Below are 23,937 nucleotides of genomic sequence, written 5' to 3'. Positions count from 1 at the left end.
TTACCCTAGTTTACAGTAGAATGTGTCTGCCCTAGTTTACAGTAGAATGTGTTTACCCTAGTTTACAGTAGAATGTGTTTACCCTAGTTTACAGTAGAATGTGTTTACCCTAGTTTACAGTAGAATGTGTTTACCCTAGTTTACAGTAGAATGTGTTTACCCTAGTTTACAGTAGAATGTGTTTACCCTAGATTACAGTAGAATGTGCATACCCTAGTTTTACAGTAGAATGTATCCACCCTAGTTTACAGTAGAATGTGTTTACCCTAGTTTACAGAAGAATGTGTGTAACAGTTTACAGTAGAATGTGTTTACCCTAGATTACAGTAGAATGTTTCCACCCTAGTTTACAGTAGAATGTGTTTACCCTAGTTTACAGTATAATGTGTCTACCCTAGTTTACAGTAGAATGTGTCTGCCCTAGTTTACAGTAGAATGTGTTTACCCTAGTTTAAAATAGAATGTGTTTACCCTAGTTTACAGTAGAATGTGTTTACCCTAGTTTACAGTAGAATGTGTTTACCCTAGATTACAGTAGAATGTGTCTGCCCTAGTTTACAGTAGAATGTGTTTACCTTAGTTTACAGTAGAATGTGTTTACCCTAGTTTACAGTAGAATGTGTTTACCCTAGTTTACAGTAGAATGTGTTTACCCTAGTTTACAGTAGAATGTGTTTACCCTAGTTTACAGTAGAATGTGTAGCTATGAAATAATTGTAAAGCATCTTACCACGTATTCTGTAAAAAAAAAAAATTATGACAGATATTTTCACGTCTGTTATTATTTTGTCATACAATTGTTATTATATTTTTTTTCTGACTAAGTCGCTCTGGATAAAAGCATTGCTAAAAGACAAAAATGAAAGATTTCTATATGTTTAAAAAAAAACAAAAGACAAAAACGAGTTCAGTCAAGAGAAGCGTTTACTGACCATGCCAAAGAGTAGATTAGAACATAACAAATACACACACCGCAAGTAAAACCCCCACATTCCCCCAACAATACAGTGCAAACATTTCACACTACGCCACAATGAAGACAGAGGCTGCGTCCTAAATAGCACCCTATTCCATATGGCCTATTCCTGGCTGCGTTTGACCAATCAGATCTGAAAAATATCTGATGTGAAAAGATCTGATGTGATTGGTCAAAAGACAAAATAAGTGAAACAAATATTAGAATTGGTCTGCCTGTGTAAATGAAGCCTATTTGGGGAATAAGGAGCCATTTAGGACGAACCTAGAGTGGCACCAGCTAACATCAACCCCAATCATTTAGGACGTACCCAGAGTGGCTCCAGCTAACATCAACCCCAATCATTTAGGATGTACCCAGAGTGGCTCCAGCTAACATCAACCCCAATCATTTAGGACGTACCCAGAGTGGCTCCAGCTAACATCAACCCCAATCTCTTCCTCTCATTTAGGACGTACCCGGAGTGGCTCCAGCTAACATCAACCCCAATCTCTTCCTCTCATTTAGGACGTACCCAGAGTGGCTCCAGCTAACATCAACCCCAATCATTTAGGACGTACCCAGAGTGGCTCCACCTAACATCAATCTTTTCTCTCATTCTTTCGTTCTCTCTCTTATTCTATCATCAAAAAAACAACAGACAATCACAGTTAACAAGTAAGTACAGTGACATGCCAAAGCAAAGCGTACCCATTGGATGGGCTGGTCTGACAGCTCAAGCAGTTTACCATCCTGTCAATCAATCAACGAACCAATCGGAACCAGTTCCTCACCCTCCCTGGCGTCCAAGATGTGTTCTGCTCTATGTTCTTTTGTATCGGAGTGATTTTTTTTGTCGTGGTTAAAAAAAGAAAGCGATGATCATATGTCCATTAAACCAGAGTCCATTTTGTGCTCTAAGTCTGTAGCTATATGTATGAAGTCAATTTTCGATCAGTTAATGAACTAAAGTTGATCAAGTTTACTTGAGAGCTTTTTCCAATGACACAACCCAATCTTTTATCTGTCATTCACAAATCATTCATCATTTATAGCGTTCCCTGGTAAATTCAAAATAGCGCATGAGTGGAAGACGTGCATAAACTGTTTACAGCATTCTGTTAAAGCCATACGGGGAAATGTTTCACGGTATAAATAACTCTTATGTGTAAGAGCTTGCATGTGAGATACAGAGAGATTGTGTATGAGCGTAGATATGAGGCGTGTAAACTATGGGAAAGTGGGCTCTAAGGGTGTTACGTTGTAGCCTGCGTAACTTGTTTGACGCTAACTGCTCTGCAGTTGACCAAGGCACCGTACCCATTCTAACATAATAATTTACATCACTCCCCCTGACACTACCAGACCACTTCCTCCCTCGTGTGCACCTTGATCTGCCAGCCAGACAAGCATCGCATTCGCTTCTCATTTTCGCTTGTATTTCATCACTTCATCGCAATGTTTTTGTTGTATGTAGTCAAATCCCCCAGTAGAAACTGTTTAGTTTGTGCGCTTGTTCCAAATCGTTGATGCATACAGTACCAGTCGAAAGTTTGGACACACCTACTCATTCAAGTGTTTTTCTTTATTTTTACTATTTTCTACATTGTAGAATAACACACATGGAATAATGTAGTAACCCAAAAAGTGTTAAACAAATCAAAATATATTTGAGATTTGAGATTCTTCAAAGTATCCACCCTTTGCCTTGATGACATCTTTGCACACTCTTGGCATTCTCTCAACCAGCTTCATGACGTAGTCACCTGGAATAGATTTCCAGTGCAGTCGCAAAAACCATCAAGCGCTATGATGAAACTGGCTCTCATGAGGACCATCACAGGAAAGGAAGACCCAGAGTTACCTCTGCTGCAGATTATAAATTCATTAGAGTTAACTGCACCTCAGATTGCAGCCCAAATAAATGCTTCACAGAGTTCAAGTAACAGACACATCTCAACATCAACTGTTCAGAGGAGACTGTGTGAATCAGGCCTTCATGGTTGAATTGCTGTATAGAAACCACTACTAAAGGACACCAATAAGAAGAAGAGACTTGCTTGGGCCAAGAAACACGAGCAATGGACATTAGACCGGTGGAAATCTGTCCTTTGGTCCGATGAGTTCAAATTTGAGATTTTTGGTTCCAACCGCCGTGTCTTTGTGAGACGCAGAGTAGGTGATTGGATGATTTCTGCATGTGTGGTTCCCACCGTGAAGTATGGAGGAGGAGGTGTGATGGTGTGGGGGTGCTTTGCTGGTGACACTGTGAATAATTTAGAATTCAAGGCACACTTAACCAGCATGGCTACCACAGCATTCTGCAGCGATACTCCATCCCATCTGGTTTGCGCTTACAGGGACAATCATTTGTTTTTCAACAGGACAATGACCCAACACACCTCCAGGCTGTGTAAGTGCTATTTGACCAAAGAGAGTGATGGAATGCTGCATCAGATGACCTGGCCGCCACAATCACCCAACCTCAACCCAATTGAGATGGTTTGGGATGAGTTGGACCACAGAGTGAAGTAAAAGCAGCCAACAAGTGCTCAGCATATGTGGGAACTCCTTCAAGACTGTTGGGAAAGCATTCCTCATGAAGCTGGTTGAGAGAATGCCAAGAGTGTGCAAAGCTGTCATCAAGGCAAAGGGTGGATACTTTGAAGAATCTCAAATCTCAAATATATTTTGATTTGTTTAACACTTTTTTTGGTTACTACATAATTCCATATGTGTTATTTTATAGTTTTGATGTCTTCTATTATTCTACAATGTAGAAAGAAAAGAAAAAAACCTCTAATGAGTAGTTGTGTCCAAACTTTTGACTGGTGCTGTATATCAACTCCTGTCTTCATCGCTCTGATGGGGCAGCTTTTGGTTTTCCTTTTTTCCCCCTCATTGTCTTGATCTCTTGTTTTTTTTTAATGACACAAAACCACTCCTCCGTTCTCTCTCCCTCTATCTTTCCGCTCGTCTAACGGCAGGCCTCCTCCTTCAGTTCTTTTTTCTTCCTCACCTCTAATGCGTGTTCTTCCTGAAAAACAACAAAAACAACAACAATATTTACATTCAGGAATCTATTGGCACTAATGAGGATGAGATGTAAACATTCATGCAGATATTGCTCAACAAGGGAGGTGCTCAACAAGAGAGGTGCTCAACAAGGGAGGTGCTCAACAAGGGAGGTGCTCAACAAGGGAGGTGCTCAACAAGAGAGGTGCTCAACAAGGGAGGTGCTCAACAAGGGAGGTGCTCAACAAGGGAGGTGCTCAACAAGGGAGGTGCTCAACAAGGGAGGTGCTCAACAAGGGAGGTACTCAACAAGGGAATGATCAGACCAATAACTTAAGACAAGGGAGAAATACAAATATAACTCCATGTATTATTCATCAAGACTGTAGAAGTTTGAAAATGTATGTAGTTGGGAGAGAGAGGGAGAGACAGCGGGACAGACGGACACAGAGAGAATGAGTGACTAGAGAGAAAGACAGAGAGAGAAACTCAAGAGAATGAAAGGAGAGCCAGATAGTAGCAAAACGTTGCCTTCTCCTGAGAGAATATAGAGAAAGAGAGAGAGACTCACAGACTGAAGAGAGAATATAGAGAAAGAGAGAGAGAGAGACTCACAGACTGAAGAGAGAATATAGAGAAAGAGAGAGAGAGAGACTCACAGACTGAAGAGAGAATATAGAGAAAGAGAGAGAGAGAGACTCACAGACTGAAGAGAGAATATAGAGAAAGAGAGAGAGAGAGACTCACAGACTGAAGAGAGAATATAGAGAAAGAGAGAGAGAGAGACTCACAGACTGAAGAGAGAATATAGAGAAAGAGAGAGAGAGAGACTCACAGACTGAAGAGAGAATATAGAGAAAGAGAGAGAGAGACTCACACACTGAAGAGAGAATATAGAGAAAGAGAGAGAGAGAGACTCACAGACTGAAGAGAGAATATAGAGAAAGAGAGAGAGAGAGACTCACAGACTGAAGAGAGAATATAGAGAAAGAGAGAGAGAGAGACTCACAGACTGAAGAGAGAATATAGAGAAAGAGAGAGAGAGAGACTCACAGACTGAAGAGAGAATATAGAGAAAGAGAGAGAGAGAGACTCACAGACTGAAGAGAGAATATAGAGAAAGAGAGAGAGAGAGACTCACAGACTGAAGAGAGAATATAGAGAAAGAGAGAGAGAGAGACTCACAGACTGAAGAGAGAATATAGAGAAAGAGAGAGAGAGAGACTCACAGACTGAAGAGAGAATATAGAGAAAGAGAGAGAGAGAGACTCACAGACTGAAGAGAGAATATAGAGAAAGAGAGAGAGAGAGACTCACAGACTGAAGAGAGAATATAGAGAAAGAGAGAGAGAGAGACTCACAGACTGAAGAGAGAATATAGAGAAAGAGAGAGAGAGAGACTCACAGACTGAAGAGAGAATATAGAGAAAGAGAGAGAGAGAGACTCACAGACTGAAGAGAGAATATAGAGAAAGAGAGAGAGAGACTCACAGACTGAAGAGAGAATATAGAGAAAGAGAGAGAGAGAGACTCACAGACTGAAGAGAGAATATAGAGAAAGAGAGAGAGAGAGACTCACAGACTGAAGAGAGAATATAGAGAAAGAGAGAGAGAGACTCACAGACTGAAGAGAGAATATAGAGAAAGAGAGAGAGAGAGACTCACAGACTGAAGAGAGAATATAGAGAAAGAGAGAGAGAGAGACTCACAGACTGAAGAGAGAATATAGAGAAAGAGAGAGAGAGAGACTCACAGACTGAAGAGAGAATATAGAGAAAGAGAGAGAGAGAGACTCACAGACTGAAGAGAGAATATAGAGAAAGAGAGAGAGAGACTCACAGACTGAAGAGAGAATATAGAGAAAGAGAGAGAGAGAGACTCACAGACTGAAGAGAGAATATAGAGAAAGAGAGAGAGAGAGACTCACAGACTGAAGAGAGAATATAGAGAAAGAGAGAGAGAGACTCACAGACTGAAGAGAGAATATAGAGAAAGAGAGAGAGAGACTCACAGACTGAAGAGAGAATATAGAGAAAGAGAGAGAGACTCACAGACTGAAGAGAGAATATAGAGAAAGAGAGAGAGACTCACAGACTGAAGAGAGAATATAGAGAAAGAGAGAGAGACTCACAGACTGAAGAGAGAATATAGAGAAAGAGAGAGAGAGACTCACAGACTGAAGAGAGAATATAGAGAAAGAGAGAGAGACTCACAGACTGAAGAGAGAATATAGAGAAAGAGAGAGAGACTCACAGACTGAAGAGAGAATATAGAGAAAGAGAGAGAGACTCACAGACTGAAGAGAGAATATAGAGAAAGAGAGAGAGAGAGACTCACAGACTGAAGAGAGAATATAGAGAAAGAGAGAGAGAGAGAGACTCACAGACTGAAGAGAGAATATAGAGAAAGAGAGAGAGAGAGAGAGACTCACAGACTGAAGAGAGAATATAGAGAAAGAGAGAGAGAGAGAGACTCACAGACTGAAGAGAGAATATAGAGAAAGAGAGAGAGAGAGAGACTCACAGACTGAAGAGAGAATATAGAGAAAGAGAGAGAGACTCACAGACTGAAGAGAGAATATAGAGAAAGAGAGAGAGACTCACAGACTGAAGAGAGAATATAGAGAAAGAGAGAGAGAGAGAGAGACTCACAGACTGAAGAGAGAATATAGAGAAAGAGAGAGAGAGACTCACAGACTGAAGAGAGAATATAGAGAAAGAGAGAGAGACTCACAGACTGAAGAGAGAATATAGAGAAAGAGAGAGAGAGAGACTCACAGACTGAAGAGAGAATATAGAGAAAGAGAGAGAGAGAGAGAGACTCACAGACTGGAGAGAGAATATAGAGAAAGAGAGAGAGAGAGAGACTCACAGACTGAAGAGAGAGTATAGAGAAAGAGAGAGAGACTCACAGACTGAAGAGAGAATATAGAGAAAGAGAGAGAGAGAGACTCACAGACTGAAGAGAGAATATAGAGAAAGAGAGAGAGAGAGACTCACAGACTGAAGAGAGAATATAGAGAAAGAGAGAGAGAGAGACTCACAGACTGAAGAGAGAATATAGAGAATGAGAGAGAGAGAGAGAGAGAGAGAGACTCACAGACTGGAGAGAATATAGAGAAAGATCACAGCTAAACATTACCTTCTCCTGCAGTCGTTCCAACATGGCCGCCAGCAGAGCCTCTCTGTTCTTCTTGTTGGCCTCCATTTTGTGCTCCAGCTTCTCCTTGACGTTCTTGATGAAGTTGTTGTTGTCCTCAAAGGCCTTCTGAATGACCTCTCTCTCGTGCTCTCTCTTCTCTGCCAGGTGCTGCAGCAGCTCAGCCTCCTGGCACTAGAGGGCGGTGTGAGGAGAGTATCAGGAGCAGGATACAGACAGACATGGATTATGGTGAGTGTGTTTGTGCACACATACTGTATATGCATGATTGTGTGTGTGTGTGTCTGTGTCTGTGTGTCTGTGTATGTGTGTGCGTTCCGTATTTTTGTGAAAGTGAGCGTGTGTGTGTATACTGGTATGCTTGTGAATGTGTGTGTGTGTATGCGTTTATGTGTGCGTTTGTTTCTCGTCTCCTCCTCCCTGTCTCCTCACCTTCCTCCTCTCCTCTGCAGCCTCTAGTTTCTTCTGGATCTCCTCCATGGAGAGTTCCCTGCGTTGGGGCATGGTAGCGTTGAGCTCTGGGATGCCATCGAACGACGGGGGCTTCAGGATGACCTCGAAGGCCTGGCCCGACGCACGCTTGTTCAACTCTATCACCTCTACGTCCTTTATCACACACCAGCCCAGATCCACCGCATCTGCCAAAGCTAGTACCTTTTTCCTCACCTCTTCTGCATGTTTGTCCTGCCACACAGGAAAACAACAACAGCAATATTTACATTCAGGACGGGCATGAATAAAATCCAGACGTAAAAACTGCATAAAACAAAAAAATCCTGATATAAACAAAAGTATCTAGACACCACTTCAAATGAGTGGATTCGGCCATTTCGTTGGTAACAGGTGAAGAGCTCAGTGACTTTCTACGTGGCACCGTCATAGAATGCCACCATTCCAACAAGTCAGTTCATCAAATTTTTGCCCTAATAGAGCTGCACCGGTCAACGGTAGTGCTGTTATTGTGAAGTGGAAACGTCTAGGAGCAACAACGGCTCAGCCGCAAAGTGGTAGGCCGCACATGCTCACAGAATGGGACGCTGAGCGTAAAAACCATCTGTCCTCGGTTGCAACACTCACTACCGAGTTCCAAACTGCATCTGGAAGCAACGTCAGCACAATAACTGTTCGTCGGGAGCTTCATGAAATGGGTTTCCATGGCAAAGCAGCCGCACACAAGCCTAAGATCACCATGCGCAATGACAAGCGTTGGCTGGAGTGGTGTAAAGCTCACCGCCATTGTACTCTGGAGCAGTGGAAATGCGTTCTCTGGAGTGATGAATCACGCTTCACCATCTGGCAGTCCGACGGGCAAATCTGGATTTGCCCGATGCCTTGAGAACGCTACCTGCCCGTATGCATAGTGCCAACTGTAAAGTTTGGTGGAAGAGGAATAATGGTCTGGGGCTGTTTTTCATGGTTCAGGCTAAGCCCCTTAGTTCCAGTGAGGGGAAATCTTAACGCGACAGCATACAATGACATTCTACACAGTTCTGTTCTTCCAACATTTGTATACCTTTATTTAACTAGGCAAGTCAGTTAAGAACAAATTCTTATTTTCAATGACGGCCAGTTAACAGTGGGTTAACTGCCTCGTTCAGGGGCAGAACGACAGATTTTTACCTTGTCAGCTCGGGGATTCGATCTTGCAACCTTTACGGTTACTAGTCCAACGCTCTAACCACTAGGCTACCTGCTACCCAAGGTTGTGGCAACCGTTTGGGGGAGGCCTTTTCCTGTTTCAGCATGACAATGCCCCTGTGCACAAAGCGAGGTCTATACAGAAATGGTTTGTCGAGATTGGTGTGGAAGAACTTGATTGACCTGATTAGAGCCCTGAACTCAACCCCATCGAACACCTTTGGGATGAATTGGAACACCGACTAAGAGCCCAACCTCACTAACGCTCTTGGGACTGAATGGAAGTCCCCATAGCAATGTTCCAACATCTAGTGGAAAGCCTTTCCCAGAATAATGGAGGCTGTTATAGCAGCAAAGGGGGGACCAACTCCATATTAACGCCCATGATTTTGGAATGAGATGTTTGACGAGCAGGTGACCACATACCTTTGATCAGGTAGTGTAATATAAGTCATTCAGTGTCTATAAAATATATTTAAAAAAACGAGATTTGAGATCTTATTGGAGAGGATTATAGATTCGATTTTGTAATGATATGATGTGTTATGATGAAAATAAAATAAAACATGTAAAAATGATACATTCTAGAATAATATAATAACATTTAAAAAAAAGTGTATTTGTCACGTACACAGATGATGTAACGGCAGTCCTCCTCCTCTTCATCTGAAGAGGAGGAGTATTGAGGGAACCAAGGCGCAGCGTAGTGAAATGACATATTTTATTAACGAAAACACGAACTTGACTAAACTAACAAAAACAACAAACGGTGTAGACAGACCTAAACAACGAACTTACATAAAACAAGAAAAACGCACGAATAGGAAACATAGACTCCACAAACCGAACAAACCGTAAACAGTCCCGCGTGGTGTACAGACACAGACACGGAAGACAATCACCCACAACGAACACTGTGACAACGCCTACCTAAATATGACTCTTAATTAGAGGAACGTCAAACACCTGCCTCTAATTAAGAGCCATACCAGGCAACCCAAAAACCAACATAGAAACAGAAAACATAGAATGCCCACCCAAACTCACGTCCTGACCAACTAACACATATAACAAACTAACAGAAATAGGTCAGGAACGTGACAGATGAGCAGATGTTAAAGCAGGTGCAGCTTTTGTTTCCAGCAGTGAAATACATATCTAACAGCACAACAGCGAAGAAGAAATAAGAATAAACAAGAGATTAAGAAATATCAGGTTCCAGGATGTAAATACCTGATGTGTAAAGGCAGTATGGACAATAGATAAGTAGGAAAAGGTATGTACAGCAGTAGTTATATAGGATGAGCTATGTCCAGAATACAGTATGTACAGCAGTAGTTATATAGGATGAGCTATGTGTCACAGTTCATGAATCCACTGCCTCACTCTCTCTTTTCTCTCTCTCTCTCTCTCTCTCTCTCTCTCTCGCTCTCTCTCTCTCTCTCTCTCTCCTGTGTTTGTGTGGGCGTGGTTCCCAATCTTGGCCTGATTGTCTGCGCCAGCTGGAATTAATTATCTTCCCCTTTATATGTTCTGTAACCTGTGTTTCTTGTTGTCAGATCGTTGTTTCTTCCCTGAGGTTGTGTCGTGTGTCAGTGCTCATTCTCTCTCAGCCCTTGTGGGGATTATCTGCTGTGCTCCTTCCTACCCAGCCGGACTCACTCCCTTGGATTTCTCAGCACGCTATCATCAGAGGATGTGCCCTAGGCCCTGGGTTGGATTCTGTCTGAGTATATTCTGTCTGTCCTGTAGATACTGTAAACTATTTTCATTAAACCATCGTTGCTTGCATCTTGCATCCGCCTCTGTATTGTGACAGAACGATCTGACCATATCATGGATGCAGCGAGTTCAACGAGTCTGACCGAATTCATTTCCCGCAGTATCACGAGAATGGACCAACAAGAGGAGAACATCTCCAGCACCGGTCGGGCAGTACAAGCCATGGCGACGCAGGTATCCCAGCTGACCCAACAATTACAACATCTGAAGGGTCTCGCTGCGCCACCTACACCGGCAGTTCCACACGCCCCGCCAGAGCTGGATTTTCAGCTAGAGCCACGACTACCGACACCAGAGGGTTATTCAGGTGATCCGGACTATTGTAGAGCTTTTCTTACGAGATGTTCAATGCATTTCTCGTTGCAGCCACGGACCTTCAACCGTGAACAGTCTAAGGTAGCATTCGTACTCACACTGCTATCAGGCAAAGCAGCTCTTTGGGGAACGGCGGTGTGGGCGAACCAGGACCCATGCTGCACCTCTTTCCAGACACTCTCCGAGGAGATGAGAAGGGTCTTCGATCGGGCCGTGGCGGGTAGGGAGGCGGCCAGACTACTCGCTGACCTTCGCCAAGGAGACCGTTCAGTATCGGAATACTCCATTCAATTCCGCACTCTGGCCGTAGAATGTCAGTGGAACGAGGAGGCGCAGTGGGACATGTTCCTGCATGGGCTGGAGGACCGGATCCAGAAGGAGATTTATGTTCTGGACCTTCCCAGGAGTTTAAATGGACTAGTGGAACTAGCATTGAGGGTCGACGCTCGTCTGAGTCGTATTGGCCGCCGAGCATACCCTAACAGACCGTATAACGACACGGGTAGTCTGTATGCCAGCGGCGGGAACACGGCCAGTTCAGCCTCCGCTCACGAGCCCATGCAGGTGGGGAGGGCTCGCCTCTCCCGGGAGGAGAGGGAGAGGCGGAGATCCCAAGGACTTTGTCGCTACTGTGGTAGAGCGGGCCACTTTATCCACTCCAGTCCGGTAAAAGATCAGGCCCGGTAGTAAGTATGAGGCTACTATCGGGTGGTGTCATCACAGAGAAGACCTCATCATCTACTCTCCTCCCGGTAAGACTAAGATGGGCCACCCACACGCACGACACCCAAGCTTTACTGGACTCAGGAGCAGAGGGTAATTTCATGGACTTCAAGCTCGCTCACAAGCTCCAGATTCCTATCACCTCACTCACGCACAAGATATCCGTCAACGCTCTCAATGGTCAAGAACTCCCCAACATTTCTCACACCACTGAACCTATCACACTCATCACTTCTGGCAATCATACTGAGACACTATCATTTCTACTCATGGACTCACCCCTTGCACCATTAGTTCTCGGCCACCCTTGGCTCACCCAACACAACCCCAGAGTTGACTGGGGTCATAACTCTATATCTATGTGGAGTAACAAGTGTCTTGAGTCCTGTTTAGTGTCTGCTTGTTCATCTGTGTCTGATTCTGTGTTTCTAGAGGAGGCAGTGGATTTGTCTAACGTGCCCGTTGAATACCTCGACCTGAAGGAGGTGTTTAGCAAGTCCCGTGCTGCTTCTCTTCCTCCGCATCGTCCCTATGACTGTGCAAAAGAGTTATTGCCAGGTGAGTCTCCGCCTAAAGGCAAGTTATATTCACTCTCTGTTCCTGAGAGAGAGGCTATGGAGAGATACATCTCTGAGTCTCTGGCATCTGGATTCATTCGTCCTTCCTCTTCTCCAGCGGGGGCGGGGTTCTTCTTTGTGGGGAAGAAGGACGGATCTCTGCGTCCTTGCATTGATTACCGTGGGTTGAATAACATCACAGTGAAGAATACCTATCCTTTACCGTTGATGTCCTCAGCCTTTGAAAGGTTACAGGGAGCATCCGTGTTCACTAAGTTGGATTTACGTAATGCTTATCATTTGGTTCGCATAAGGAGGGGGGACGAATGGAAGACCGCGTTTAACACCCCCAGAGGGCACTTCGAGTATTTGGTCATGCCTTTTGGGTTATCCAACTCCCCAGCGGTTTTCCAGGCACTCGTCAATGACGTGCTGAGAGATATGATTGATCAGTTCATATATGTTTACCTGGATGACATACTGATTTTTTCTTCTTCTCTCCAGGAACACGTTCAGCACATCAGACGAGTGCTCCAGAGGTTGTTGGAGAATGGACTTTTTGTCAAGGCGGAGAAATGCATTTTTCATGCACAATCCGTTCCATTCCTAGGTTACATCGTCTCGACTGAAGGTATTCGCATGGATCCTGACAAGATTAAGGCTGTGGTGGAGTGGCCAAGCCCAGATTCCCGTAAGGCCCTACAGAGGTTTCTGGGATTCGCCAATTTCTACCGGCGTTTTGTTCGCAACTTTAGCCAGATAGTCGCTTCCCTTACCGCCTTAACCTCCCCCAGAGTGACGTTCAGGTGGACCGATACAGCCGAGGCTGCATTCGTCAAACTCAAGAGCCGCTTTGTTTCGGCCCCCATCCTCATAGCTCCCGATCCCTCGCGTCAGTTCGTGGTGGAGGTGGACGCTTCAGAGGTGGGGGTAGGTGCGGTACTTTCCCAACGTGCCGCATCTGACAACAAGATGCACCCTTGCGCGTTCCTTTCCCATCGGTTATCACCTGCGGAACGCAACTACGACATTGGCAACAGAGAGTTGTTGGCAGTAAAGTTAGCATTGGAGGAGTGGAGCCATTGGTTAGAGGGTTCGGGGGTACCTTTTATAGTTTGGACCGATCACAAGAATTTGGAATATATCAGAACGGCCAAGAGACTCAACTCCAGGCAGGCGCGGTGGGCACTCTTTTTCGGACGTTTTGACTTCTCTCTCTCGTATCGCCCGGGTTCCAAGAATGTCAAACCCGATTCCCTTTCTCGTATTTTTGACCATTCCGAACGCCCATCCACTCCCGAGTGCATCCTACCCAGGACCCTAGTGGTCTCCACACTTATATGGGAGGTTGAATCGAGGGTCAGAACGGCCTTAGAAGGGGTAACGCCTCCGCCCGGTTGTCCGCCTAATCGGTTGTTTGTGCCGGAGGGGTGTCGTTCCGATGTTATTCGGTGGGGGCATTGCTCCAACGTAGCGTGTCATCCAGGAGTCAGCCGTACTAGCTTTTTAGTGAAGCAACGCTTTTGGTGGCCGCTGATGGCTCGTGACATTCACAGTTTTGTCTTGGCTTGCTCGGTTTGTGCCACTGGGAAGAGTTCTAATCGACCCCCAGATGGGTTACTCCAACCGCTGTCGGTCCCTTCGAGACCCTGGTCCCACATCGCGCTAGATTTTGTTACCGGTCTCCCGCCCTCCCAGGGCAAGACGGTTGTTTTGACTGTGGTGGACCGGTTCTCGAAGGCGGCTCATTTTATTCCCTTGCCTAAATTACCATCTGCCAAGGAAACAGCGGTAACGGTCGTGGATCATGTTTTTCGCTTACATGGCCTGCCGATGGACGTAGTTTCTGACCGTGGGCCCCAATTTGTGTCCAAGTTTTGGCAGGAGTTTTGTAGGTTACTGGGAGCAAGTGTCAGTCTTTCTTCAGGGTTTCATCCCCAGAGCAACGGTCAAACGGAGAGGGCCAACCAAGATTTGGAGAGAGTGTTGCGATGTTTGGTTTCTAAGAACCCCTCTTCCTGGAGTCAACAACTCTCTATGGTTGAGTACGCTCACAATTCGTTGCCAGTGGCAGCCACGGGTCTCTCTCCATTTGAGTGTAGTTTAGGTTACCAGCCACCTATCTTTCCCAGTACAGAGTCCGAGGTCACTGTTCCCTCCGCTCACGCTTTCATCCAGAGGTGCCGTCACGTATGGAGCAGTGCCCGTGAGACTCTCCTCCGGGTGGGGGCGCGCACCAAGGCTAAGGCCGATCGCCACCGGTCGAAGCCTCCGGTATACGTTGTTGGACAAAGAGTGTGGCTTTCCACGAAGAACATTCCACTCCGATCCGTTTCTAACAAGCTTGCCCCCAAATTTATCGGGCCGTTCAGGGTCACCAGGATCATTAGTCCGGTGGCGGTCCGGCTCAAGCTTCCTCCGGCGTATAGGAGAATTCATCCTACCTTCCATGTGTCCAAGATAAAACCGGTGTTTCAGGCACGCATTAACCCGCCGGTCCCGGTTCCCCCGCCGCCACGACTTGTTGATGGGGAGACCACCTTTTCTGTCAATCGGATTTTGAACTCGAGAAGGAGGGGACGCGGATTCCAGTACCTGGTAGACTGGGAGGGTTACGGTCCGGAGGAGAGAAGTTGGGTACCCGCTAGGGACATTCTGGATCACTCCCTTATCGATGATTTCAATCGACAGGTAAATTTGTCTGGGAACGCCAAGAGGCGTTCCTAGGGGGGGGGTATTATCACGGTTCATGAATCCACTGCCTCACTCTCTCTTTTCTCTCTCTCCTGTGTTTGTGTGGGCGTGGTTCCCAATCTTGGCCTGATTGTCTGCGCCAGCTGGAATTAATTATCTTCCCCTTTATATGTTCTGTAACGTGTGTTTCTTGTTGTCAGATCGTTGTTTCTTCCCTGAGGTTGTGTCGTGTGTCAGTGCTCATTCTCTCTCAGCCCTTGTGGGGATTATCTGCTGTGCTCCTTCCTACCCAGCCGGACTCACTCCCTTGGATTTCTCAGCACGCTATCATCAGAGGATGTGCCCTAGGCCCTGGGTTGGATTCTGTCTGAGTATATTCTGTCTGTCCTGTGGATACTGTAAACTATTTTCATTAAACCATCGTTGCTTGCATCTTGCATCCGCCTCTGTATTGTGACACTATGTCCAGAATACAGTATGTACAGCAGTAGTTATATAGGATGAGCTATGTCCAGAATACAGTATGTACAGCAGTAGTTATATAGGATGAGCTATGTCCAGAATACAGTATGTACAGCAGTAGTTATATAGGATGAGCTATGTCCAGAATACAGTATGTACAGCAGTAGTTATATAGGATGAGCTATGTCCAGAATACAGTATGTACAGCAGTAGTTATATAGGATGAGCTATGTCCAGAATACTGTATGTACAGCAGTAGTTATATAGGATGAGCTATGTCCAGAATACAGTATGTACAGCAGTAGTTATATAGGATGAGCTATGTCCAGAATACAGTATGTACAGCAGTAGTTATATAGGAGCAGCTATTTCCAGAATACTGTATGTACAGCAGTAGTTATATAGGATGAGCTATGTCCAGAATACTGTATGTACAGCAGTAGTTATATAGGAGCAGCTATGTCCAGAATACTGTATGTACAGCAGTAGTTATATAGGATGAGCTATATCCAGAATACTGTATGTACAGCAGTAGTTATATAGGAGGAGCTATGTCCAGAATACTGTATGTACAGCAGTAGTTATATAGGAGCAGCTATGTCCAGAATACTGTATGTACAGCAGTAGTTATATAGGATGAGCTATATCCAGAATACAGTATGTACAGCAGTAGTTATATAGGATGAGCTATGTCCAGAATACTGTATGTCTGGAATACAATATGTACATATAAAGTCAGTAATCAGTTAGTTAACTTTTTCAGAGATCAAATCTTACCTGTTCCTAACTACTTAAACGATTTCAGAATAATAAACATGATGTAAATATTATTAAAGTGACCACTGTTCCATGACTCTATGTACATAGGGCAGCGGTCTCTAAGGTGCAGGGTGGAGTACCGCGAGGTAGTCGGCTAGTGACCAGTGTTCAATGACTCTATGTACGTGGCGCAGCATTCCCTAAGGTGCGTAAGGGGAGGAGGCCGGCTAGTATTGACTGTTCAACAGTCTGATGGCCTGGCGATAGAAGCTGTATTTCATTCTCTCTGTCCCAGCTTTAGATGCACCTGTAGATGGTAGCTGGGTGAACAGGCTGTCGCTTGGGTGGCCGAGGTCCTTGATGATCTTCTTAGCCTTCCTGTGTCACCGGGATGCTGTAGATGTCCTGGAAGTTAGGCAGTGTGCTTCCGGTGATGGGTTGGGCTCACAGCACCACCTTCTGGAAAGCCTTACGGTTGCGGTGCGGTGCCACACCAGGCGGTGAAACAGCACGACAGAATGCTGCCGATGGTGCATCTGTAGAAGTTTATGAGGGTCTTTAGGGGCCAAGCCAAATTTCTTTAGCCTCATGGGGTTGAAGATGCCTTCTTCACCCCGGTGTCATTGTGGAAGGACTATTTCATGTCCTCAGTGATGCGTATGCCGAGGACCCTCTCCACTGTGGCTCCATTGATGTGGATTGGGGCGTGGTCTCTCTGCTGTCTCCTGTAGCCCACAATCAGCTTCTTCCTTTTGTTGACGAGAAGTTAGGCCGTCTGGTTGTTGTTGGTAATCAAGCCTACCACCTTAATGTCATCAGAAAACTTGATGATTGAGTTGGAGACGTGCGTATCCACGCAGTCATGGGTGAACAGGGAGTACAGGAGGGGGCTAAGCACACACCTCTGTGGAGGCCCTGTGTTAAGGATCAGCGTGGCGGAGGTGTTGTTGTTGCCTACCTTCACCACTTTCGGTTGGCCCGTCAGGAAGTCTTGGACCCAGTTGCACAGGGAGGAGTTCAGACCCAGGGCCATGAGCTTAGTGGTGAGCATGGAGGGTACTATGGTGTTGAAGGCTGAGCTGTAGTTGATGAACAACATTCTTACATAGGTATTCCTCTTGTCCAGATGGGATAGGCCAGTGTGTAGTACAATGGCGATTGGGTCGTCTCTGGATTTGTTGGGGCGGAATGCAAATTGTGGTGGGTCTAGGGTGTTGGGTAAGGTGTAGGTGATATGGTCCTTAACTAGCCCTCTCTCAAAGCACTTCATGATGACAGAAGTGAATGCTACGGGGTAATAGTAATTTAGTTCAGTTACCCTTTCTTTCTTGTGTACAGGAACATCTTGAAGTGTGGACAAAAGACTAGGAAAGCAGAGATTGAATATGTCCGTAAATACGGTGGGGCCGCTAGGGGGGCAATGTGCGGCTGACGTGTTTTCTGTTTGCTCCGCAGTATTCTTAAAGTTTATGTGAATTTTGCAGCAAAACCGTATTTATTTTCAAATATTAGTTTGGTGATCCCTTTCCGTAGAAACCAAGACTACTTTGCTTTCGAATTTCAGCATGTCGACCAAACACAAGGCCAAAAACATGACTTTGAGAAAACCTGGCCTACAAGACCGACTCTTATCACCGCCCTTTCCTGAGTCTGAGGCCCCGGAGACTCACACTTTACCCGGGGGTACGGCTTTGCCTGGTGGAGCTGAAATTAATATTCTCGAGGCCATCAAACTACTACGCTCTGAGATAGTTGAAATGAAAACGGAGGTAGTTGCTACGATTGAGGCCCGAATACAGGAGGTTTTTGATACTTTGAAAGCTGATCTAACCATCCTGCGGAACGAGACGGTGCCAGCAATCACATCACTCAAAACAACAGAGTTGCACACTACAACGATTGAAGCAATGGAGACCTCTGCTACCAATGTCTCCAACTAACTACCTCCCTGGAGGCTGACGTGAAACTCCTGGCTGTGGATCTGAAAAAGGTACAGGAGAGTTGTGTGAGTTTGGAGGGATTCTTTCACCGCAATAACCTGAGACGGTATATATCGGTCCCAGAGTCAGCGGAAATGCCTCGCGCTACGGATTTTGTTTCTGAGCTGCTGAAGGATGTTCTTGCCATGGATGAGAAGCCCCTGATTGATCGTGCTCACCGGTAACTGCGCCCCAAAGCCCCAGGATGGTAAGAGGACCCGTGACATCATTCTTCGAGCGTGAGAAGATGGAGATTCTCTCGACGAGCCCGCAATACAACTCTGAGCTTTCAAGGACAGAGTTTCTCTATCTACCAGGACTACTCCCCCCACTGTGTCCAGGCAGCGCGCAGCTTTTGGGCAGGCCAAACGACTACTACGGGACCATCCAGGTGGGAAGTATGGACTGCGATTCCCGGCTATGGCTCACATTCAACGCCACATCAAGAAGTCTTGAACTTGATCATAGATCAGCAACTGTTGCTTGCGAACTGTGGATAGTAAGTAAGCAGCCCACCTGTGGTACAACTATGTTTAGTTATAATATACTATTCCCAATTTAGATTTTAGGGGGGGGATTTCAACTGTACAATGTCCCCAGTTCTTGGCAAGTCCTCACGAAGAACTACAGGCCCATCAATGTGCCCTACTTATTCAATCTTTTCTTCAGATATATGCTACAGTATAAGTGTGGCCTCGCGTTTCCTACACCCTACAGATAGACAGTATTTCTTTTTTTCTCATGTTCATCAAACATACTCCCGCATTGATTACTTATTTTTGGACAAAAAAACTTCTGCCTAACCTTCGGAGGTGTACTTATGAGAGTATTGTTATTTCTGACCATTCACCATTAGTGCTTGAACTAGAGTTTCCCCAGCGACCTCCTATGTGTTATCAATGGCGTCTTAACCCCATTTTACTCTCAGATAAGGAGTTTGTCAATTTAATTTCTTCTGAAATCACCTTATTCCTAGAAACTAATTCAACGCCAGGTATGTCCTGCTCTACCATATGGGAGTCTCTCAAGCATACTTACGTGGCCAAATGATTTCTTATACAGCCAACAAAAACAAAGCTCGCTCTCAGCGACTTCAGGACCTGAGCGAAGCCATAGCCACATTGGATGAGAAGTATGCTATGGATCCTTCCTCTGATCTATATAAAGAGCGCCAACTACTCCAATCTGAATTTGATGAGCTCTCGACCAGGCAAGTTGAACAGTTACTCTTACGAGCTTGATACAGAGTGTATGAACAAGGTGACAAGGCCAATAAACTCCTTGCACATCAGATCCGTAAATCTGAGCCCTCATGTTTAATCCCACAAATAAGGCCCCTTTCTGGTGCTACCACAGTTATACATAAAGAGATCAATGATCAATTCAAACAATTTTACTTCGTGCTATACACCTCTGCATCCGCTCAAGACCCTTTGCTGATTGATTGATTCTTTAATGGCTTGAATATGCCTTCAATTGATACAGACTCCATGACTGTTTAGAAGAAGAATGTACACCTGAGGGGATTGCAACAGCAGTGTCCGCAACGAAAAGTGGTAAATCACCGGGTCCGGACGGCTTTCCAAACAAATTTTACAGGACGTTTTCCAGTCTGCTTTGCCCATTATTGTCTCGAATATTTGCAGATAATACCTCAAAGCTACCGCCTAGTCTTTATCAGGCTTCAATTTCATTACTATTAAAGAAAAACAAAGACCCCCTGGAATGGGGATCCTATCGCCCAATCTCGCTTTTTAAACTGTGATTACAAAATCCTAGCCAAGCTCTTAGCCATCCGTATGGAACGCTCACTACACTAAGTAATACACTCGGTCCAGACTGGCTTTATGAGAAATAGGCATTGCGGAAAAAGCTTTTAACCGCGTTGAGTGGGACTACCTAACAGCTGCCATTTATAGATTTGGCTTTGGCCACAAATTCATTGCGTGAATAAAGATTCTTTATTTTTCTCCCATGGTACGGTACGGACTAACAACTTGTCCTCTGACTATTTTCCCTTGCACCGCGGATCCAGACAGGGTTGTCCACTCTCCCCCTTGTTGTTTGCTTTGGCAATTTAGCCCCTCGCCGTCACACTGCACTCTAATGATGCCATTCAAGGTATAATCAGGACAGGCTTAGAGCAGAAAGTCTCGCTATATGCTGACGACCTCCTTTTGTTTATCTCCAACCCTGATACCTTATTGCCACGTGCCTTATCTGTTCTTAAAAAGTTTGGATCAATCTCAGGGTAAAAGCTGAATCTAGGCAAGAGTGAGCTTTTTCCTGTAAATATGGCTGCTTTAAAGTGGTCTTTTAAAAGCTTTCAGTTTAGGATTGTCTGGGATCAATTCACCTACTAGGTGTTAAAGTGACAAGGAAATATTCAAATTTGTTTAAGAAAAACATTGTTGCTCCAGCATACAGTTTGAAACAATCTCTTACTTTTTGGAAGTCATTCAAATGAATGTGTTGCCCAAATTTTTATATTTATTTCAATGTTTACCCATTTTTATTCCAAAATCTTTTTTTCATTCACTGGATCAAACATTCATGTATTTTATTAGGGATGGCAAGGTACCACGGATTGGTAGAAAACATTTACAGAAGCCTAAGGCATTGGGTGGTTTAGCTCTTCCAAATTTTCAGACATACTATTGGGCTGCAAATTTCAGAGCCCTTTTGTACTGGCTGCAGACTAATCCTACTGGCCCAAAACCACTGTGGGTCCAGATAGAGTCTGAATCGTGTAAACTTGCTGCACTTCTTCTGTGTTGTGCTTGTCTCTCCCAGTGTCCCTAGGCAAAAGGTGTGTCAACCCAATTGTAAAGCAGTCTCTTAAAATTTGGAATCAGTTCCGTTTAGCCTTTAGACTCCGAGGCGTTTCTCTATCAGGCCCAATCAATCAGAACATTTTATTTCCTTCCTCTTTAAATGATGGGGCTTTTGGCAAGTGGCACTCACTGGGCCTCTCCTCACTAGCCCAATTATTCTTTGATGATACATTTGCATCTTTTGCTCAACTACATGGAAAGTTCAACCTCCCCAAAATCCCACTTCTTCTGCTATCTCCAGACTAGGAACTTTGTCAGAGCTAACACACCTGTATTTCCCCATAGGCCTTCAAATACAGCTATAAAGAGCATCTTTGAGCTAAACAAGCTTCATATGGGTGCAATTTCAGATGTATATGCAATCATTAATGACTTACAGAACCCTTCTTTGGTGCCTTTAAAGACTCGATGGGAAAAGGATTTGTGGGAGGAACTTGAGGAAGACACCTGGGAATCTGTGCTGCACAAGGTGCATTTGTCCCCTTTTAGCACCAGACACAGCCTCATTCAATTCAAGGTGGTTCACCGTATCCACTGATCCGGGGCCAAACTGGGAAGAATATTCTCTGATTTTGATCCAACCTGTTTTAGATGTTAAACGGAACCAGCCACACTGTTGCATATGTTTTGGGGCTGTTGTAAACTGTCAGGTTTCTGGGAATTAATATTTAAATGTTTCTCTGATATATATGACACTGTTATAGATCAGTCTCCCCTTACAGCCCTTTTTGGAGAGGCCCAGTGAGTGCCACTTGCCAAAAGCCCCATCATTTAAAGAGGAAGGAAATAAAATGTTCTGATTGATTGGGCCTGATAGAGAAAAGCCTCGGAGTCTAAAGGCTAAACGGAACTGATTCAAAATTTTAAGCCCATAGGTGCCCCGCTGTCAAGAATTCAGTCGAACACTGTTGCTTATACAACTCTTTTAGCTAGACGGCTAATACTACAGAACTGGAAGATGGCAGCTCCCCCATCTTATAAATATTGGGTGGGAGATATGTTGTGCTCTCAAACTAGATTTTTTTAAATTCAATACACGTGGGAACCCCAAACTGTTTTATGAGGCTTGGGCTCCATTCCGGTCTTACTTTAAACAGTCCATCCTCTGATGGCATTCCTATTAAAACAAAAATAAGTCTGTATTTGACTCCCCTGTGACTTAAGGGCTGGATGAGCATTTCTTTGTGTTTTTTTTGAGGGGGGGGACATTAAGGTTGATGATGTGCCTATTGATTCTTATTGAATGTGACTTGCGGATGCCTTGTTCATCTTGCTTTGTCAGAGACTAAAATGTGAGCTTTATTTTTGTTCCAGTGGATGGTCGGTCTGTGGCCATGACTGTCTGTGAGTGTGAGTGGTTGCATTTCTCCACCCCTATCCCTTGTCTGTTTACAGGAACAATGGTGAGGTGTCCGCTCTGTCCCTGTACTACAGATTGCCCTTTAACCTTTGTAGCCTTCTGCCCGGTGTGTTTAACTTGTCTAAAGTACGGTATCTTTATAGCTATTCTTTTTTATTCTAGTTGAGTATATTATATATATTGTTTTGTGTTATCTTATGTGTGTAAAACTTAATAAACAGAGTTTTCAACAACAAAAATGTCCGTAAACACAGCCAGCTGTTCTGCACATGCGGCTTGGGATGCTGTCTGGACCAGTAGCCTTGCAAGGGGTTAACAAGCTTGAATGTCTTACGCTGGACAAGGAGATTGGGAGCACACAATCCTCGTGAGTGGCGGGACCCACGTTGGCAGCTCTGTGTTGTTTTATTCGGAGCGGGCGAAGAAGGTGTTTATCTTGTCCGGGAGTGAGGCGTCGGTGTCCGCGATGTGGCTTTCTTTTTATAATCCATGATTTTCTGGAGTCCTTGCCATTGAATTGCAACTTGTAGTGTCATTTTGCCTCTTTGATTGCCTTACAGAGGTCATAGCTGGCCTGTTTGTCCATATTCCCAGTCACCTTTCCGTGGTTAAATGCGGTTGTTTGCGCTTTCAGTTTTGCACAAATGCTGCCATCTATCCAGTGTTTGGTTTGGATAAATTCTAATCGTCACAGTAGAAACAACATCCTGTATGCACTTGCTGATGAACCCAGTCACCGAGACAGTGTATACGTCGATACTATTCCTAGAGGTGACCTGGATAATTTTTCAGTCCGCTTGATCAAAGCAATCCTGAAGCATGGATTCCGATTGGTCAGACAAACGTTGAACAGTCCTTACCATGGGAGCTTCCTGTTTAAGTTTTTGCTTAAAGGCGTGGAGGAGCAGGATGGAGGCATAATCTGATTTGCCAAAGTGGGGGTTGGGGAAGGCCTTGTAGCTGTCCCGGAAGGGAGAGGAGCAATGGTCAAGCGTGTTCTATTCGCGTGTAGCACAGGAGATGTGTTGGTAGAATTTTGGGAGCGTTCTCCTCAGATTTATTTAATTAAAGTCTCCAGCTACAATAAATGCGGCCTCAGGATATGCAGTTTCCAGTTTGCACAAAGTCCAGTGTAGTTTTTTGAGAGCCGTCGCGGTGTCGGTTTGGGGGGTGGGGGGGGATATACACCGCAGTGACAATAAACAAAGAAAATTACATTGGGAGGTAATGCGGTCAATATTTGATGGTGAGGATTTCCAGATCGGGAGACCAAAAGGAGTTTCTGTACGTTAGCACAATCACACCATGAGTTGTTAACCATTAGACATACCCCTCCACCTTTGTTTTTCCCGGAGAGTTCTTTCTTCCTGTCCGTGTGATGTACGGAGAACCCCGCTGGCTGTATAGATGGGGACAATATATCCGGGGAGAGATTCCGTGATTCCGTAAAACAGGGGAGATCCTCGGCCTGATCTTGTCTACATTATTGTCCAAGGACTGAAAGTTAGCGAGTAATATACTCCGAAGCGGTGGACGGTTTGCTCGCCGCCTGACTAGAACCCCATCTCTCTTCCCTATCCTCCGGCATCAACGTTTTGTTGTAGCACCCGGGATGAATGGGGCTGCCTCGGGAAGTCCAAACAAAGGATCCAGGTCAGAGAAGTCGAATTTCTGGTAAAATGTCTGGTAAGTGACAGCTGATCTA

At 44.9% G+C, this 23,937-nt stretch overlaps 1 protein-coding gene across 2 annotated transcripts in view; it reads right to left on the bottom strand.

Moving 5' to 3' along the window:
• Positions 1–906: 906 nt before the first annotated feature.
• stmn4 (stathmin-like 4) overlaps positions 907–23,937 on the bottom strand; it is a 37,862-nt gene continuing 14,831 nt past the window's right edge. For both annotated transcript variants that reach the window (XM_055885709.1, XM_055885710.1), the window contains exons 6-8: positions 7,562–7,813; positions 7,112–7,303; positions 907–3,992 (exon numbers count right to left, since the gene is read on the bottom strand). In XM_055885709.1, the coding sequence (XP_055741684.1) occupies positions 3,933–3,992; positions 7,112–7,303; positions 7,562–7,813 (504 nt within the window). In that variant the 3' untranslated portion in view covers positions 907–3,932. The remainder of the gene's footprint in view (positions 3,993–7,111; positions 7,304–7,561; positions 7,814–23,937) is intronic.

Source organism: Salvelinus fontinalis, chromosome 27, assembly GCF_029448725.1.
Source record: "Salvelinus fontinalis isolate EN_2023a chromosome 27, ASM2944872v1, whole genome shotgun sequence".
Taxonomy (NCBI): Eukaryota; Metazoa; Chordata; class Actinopteri; order Salmoniformes; family Salmonidae; genus Salvelinus; species Salvelinus fontinalis.
This window is presented reverse-complemented; position numbering and strand designations above follow the sequence as displayed.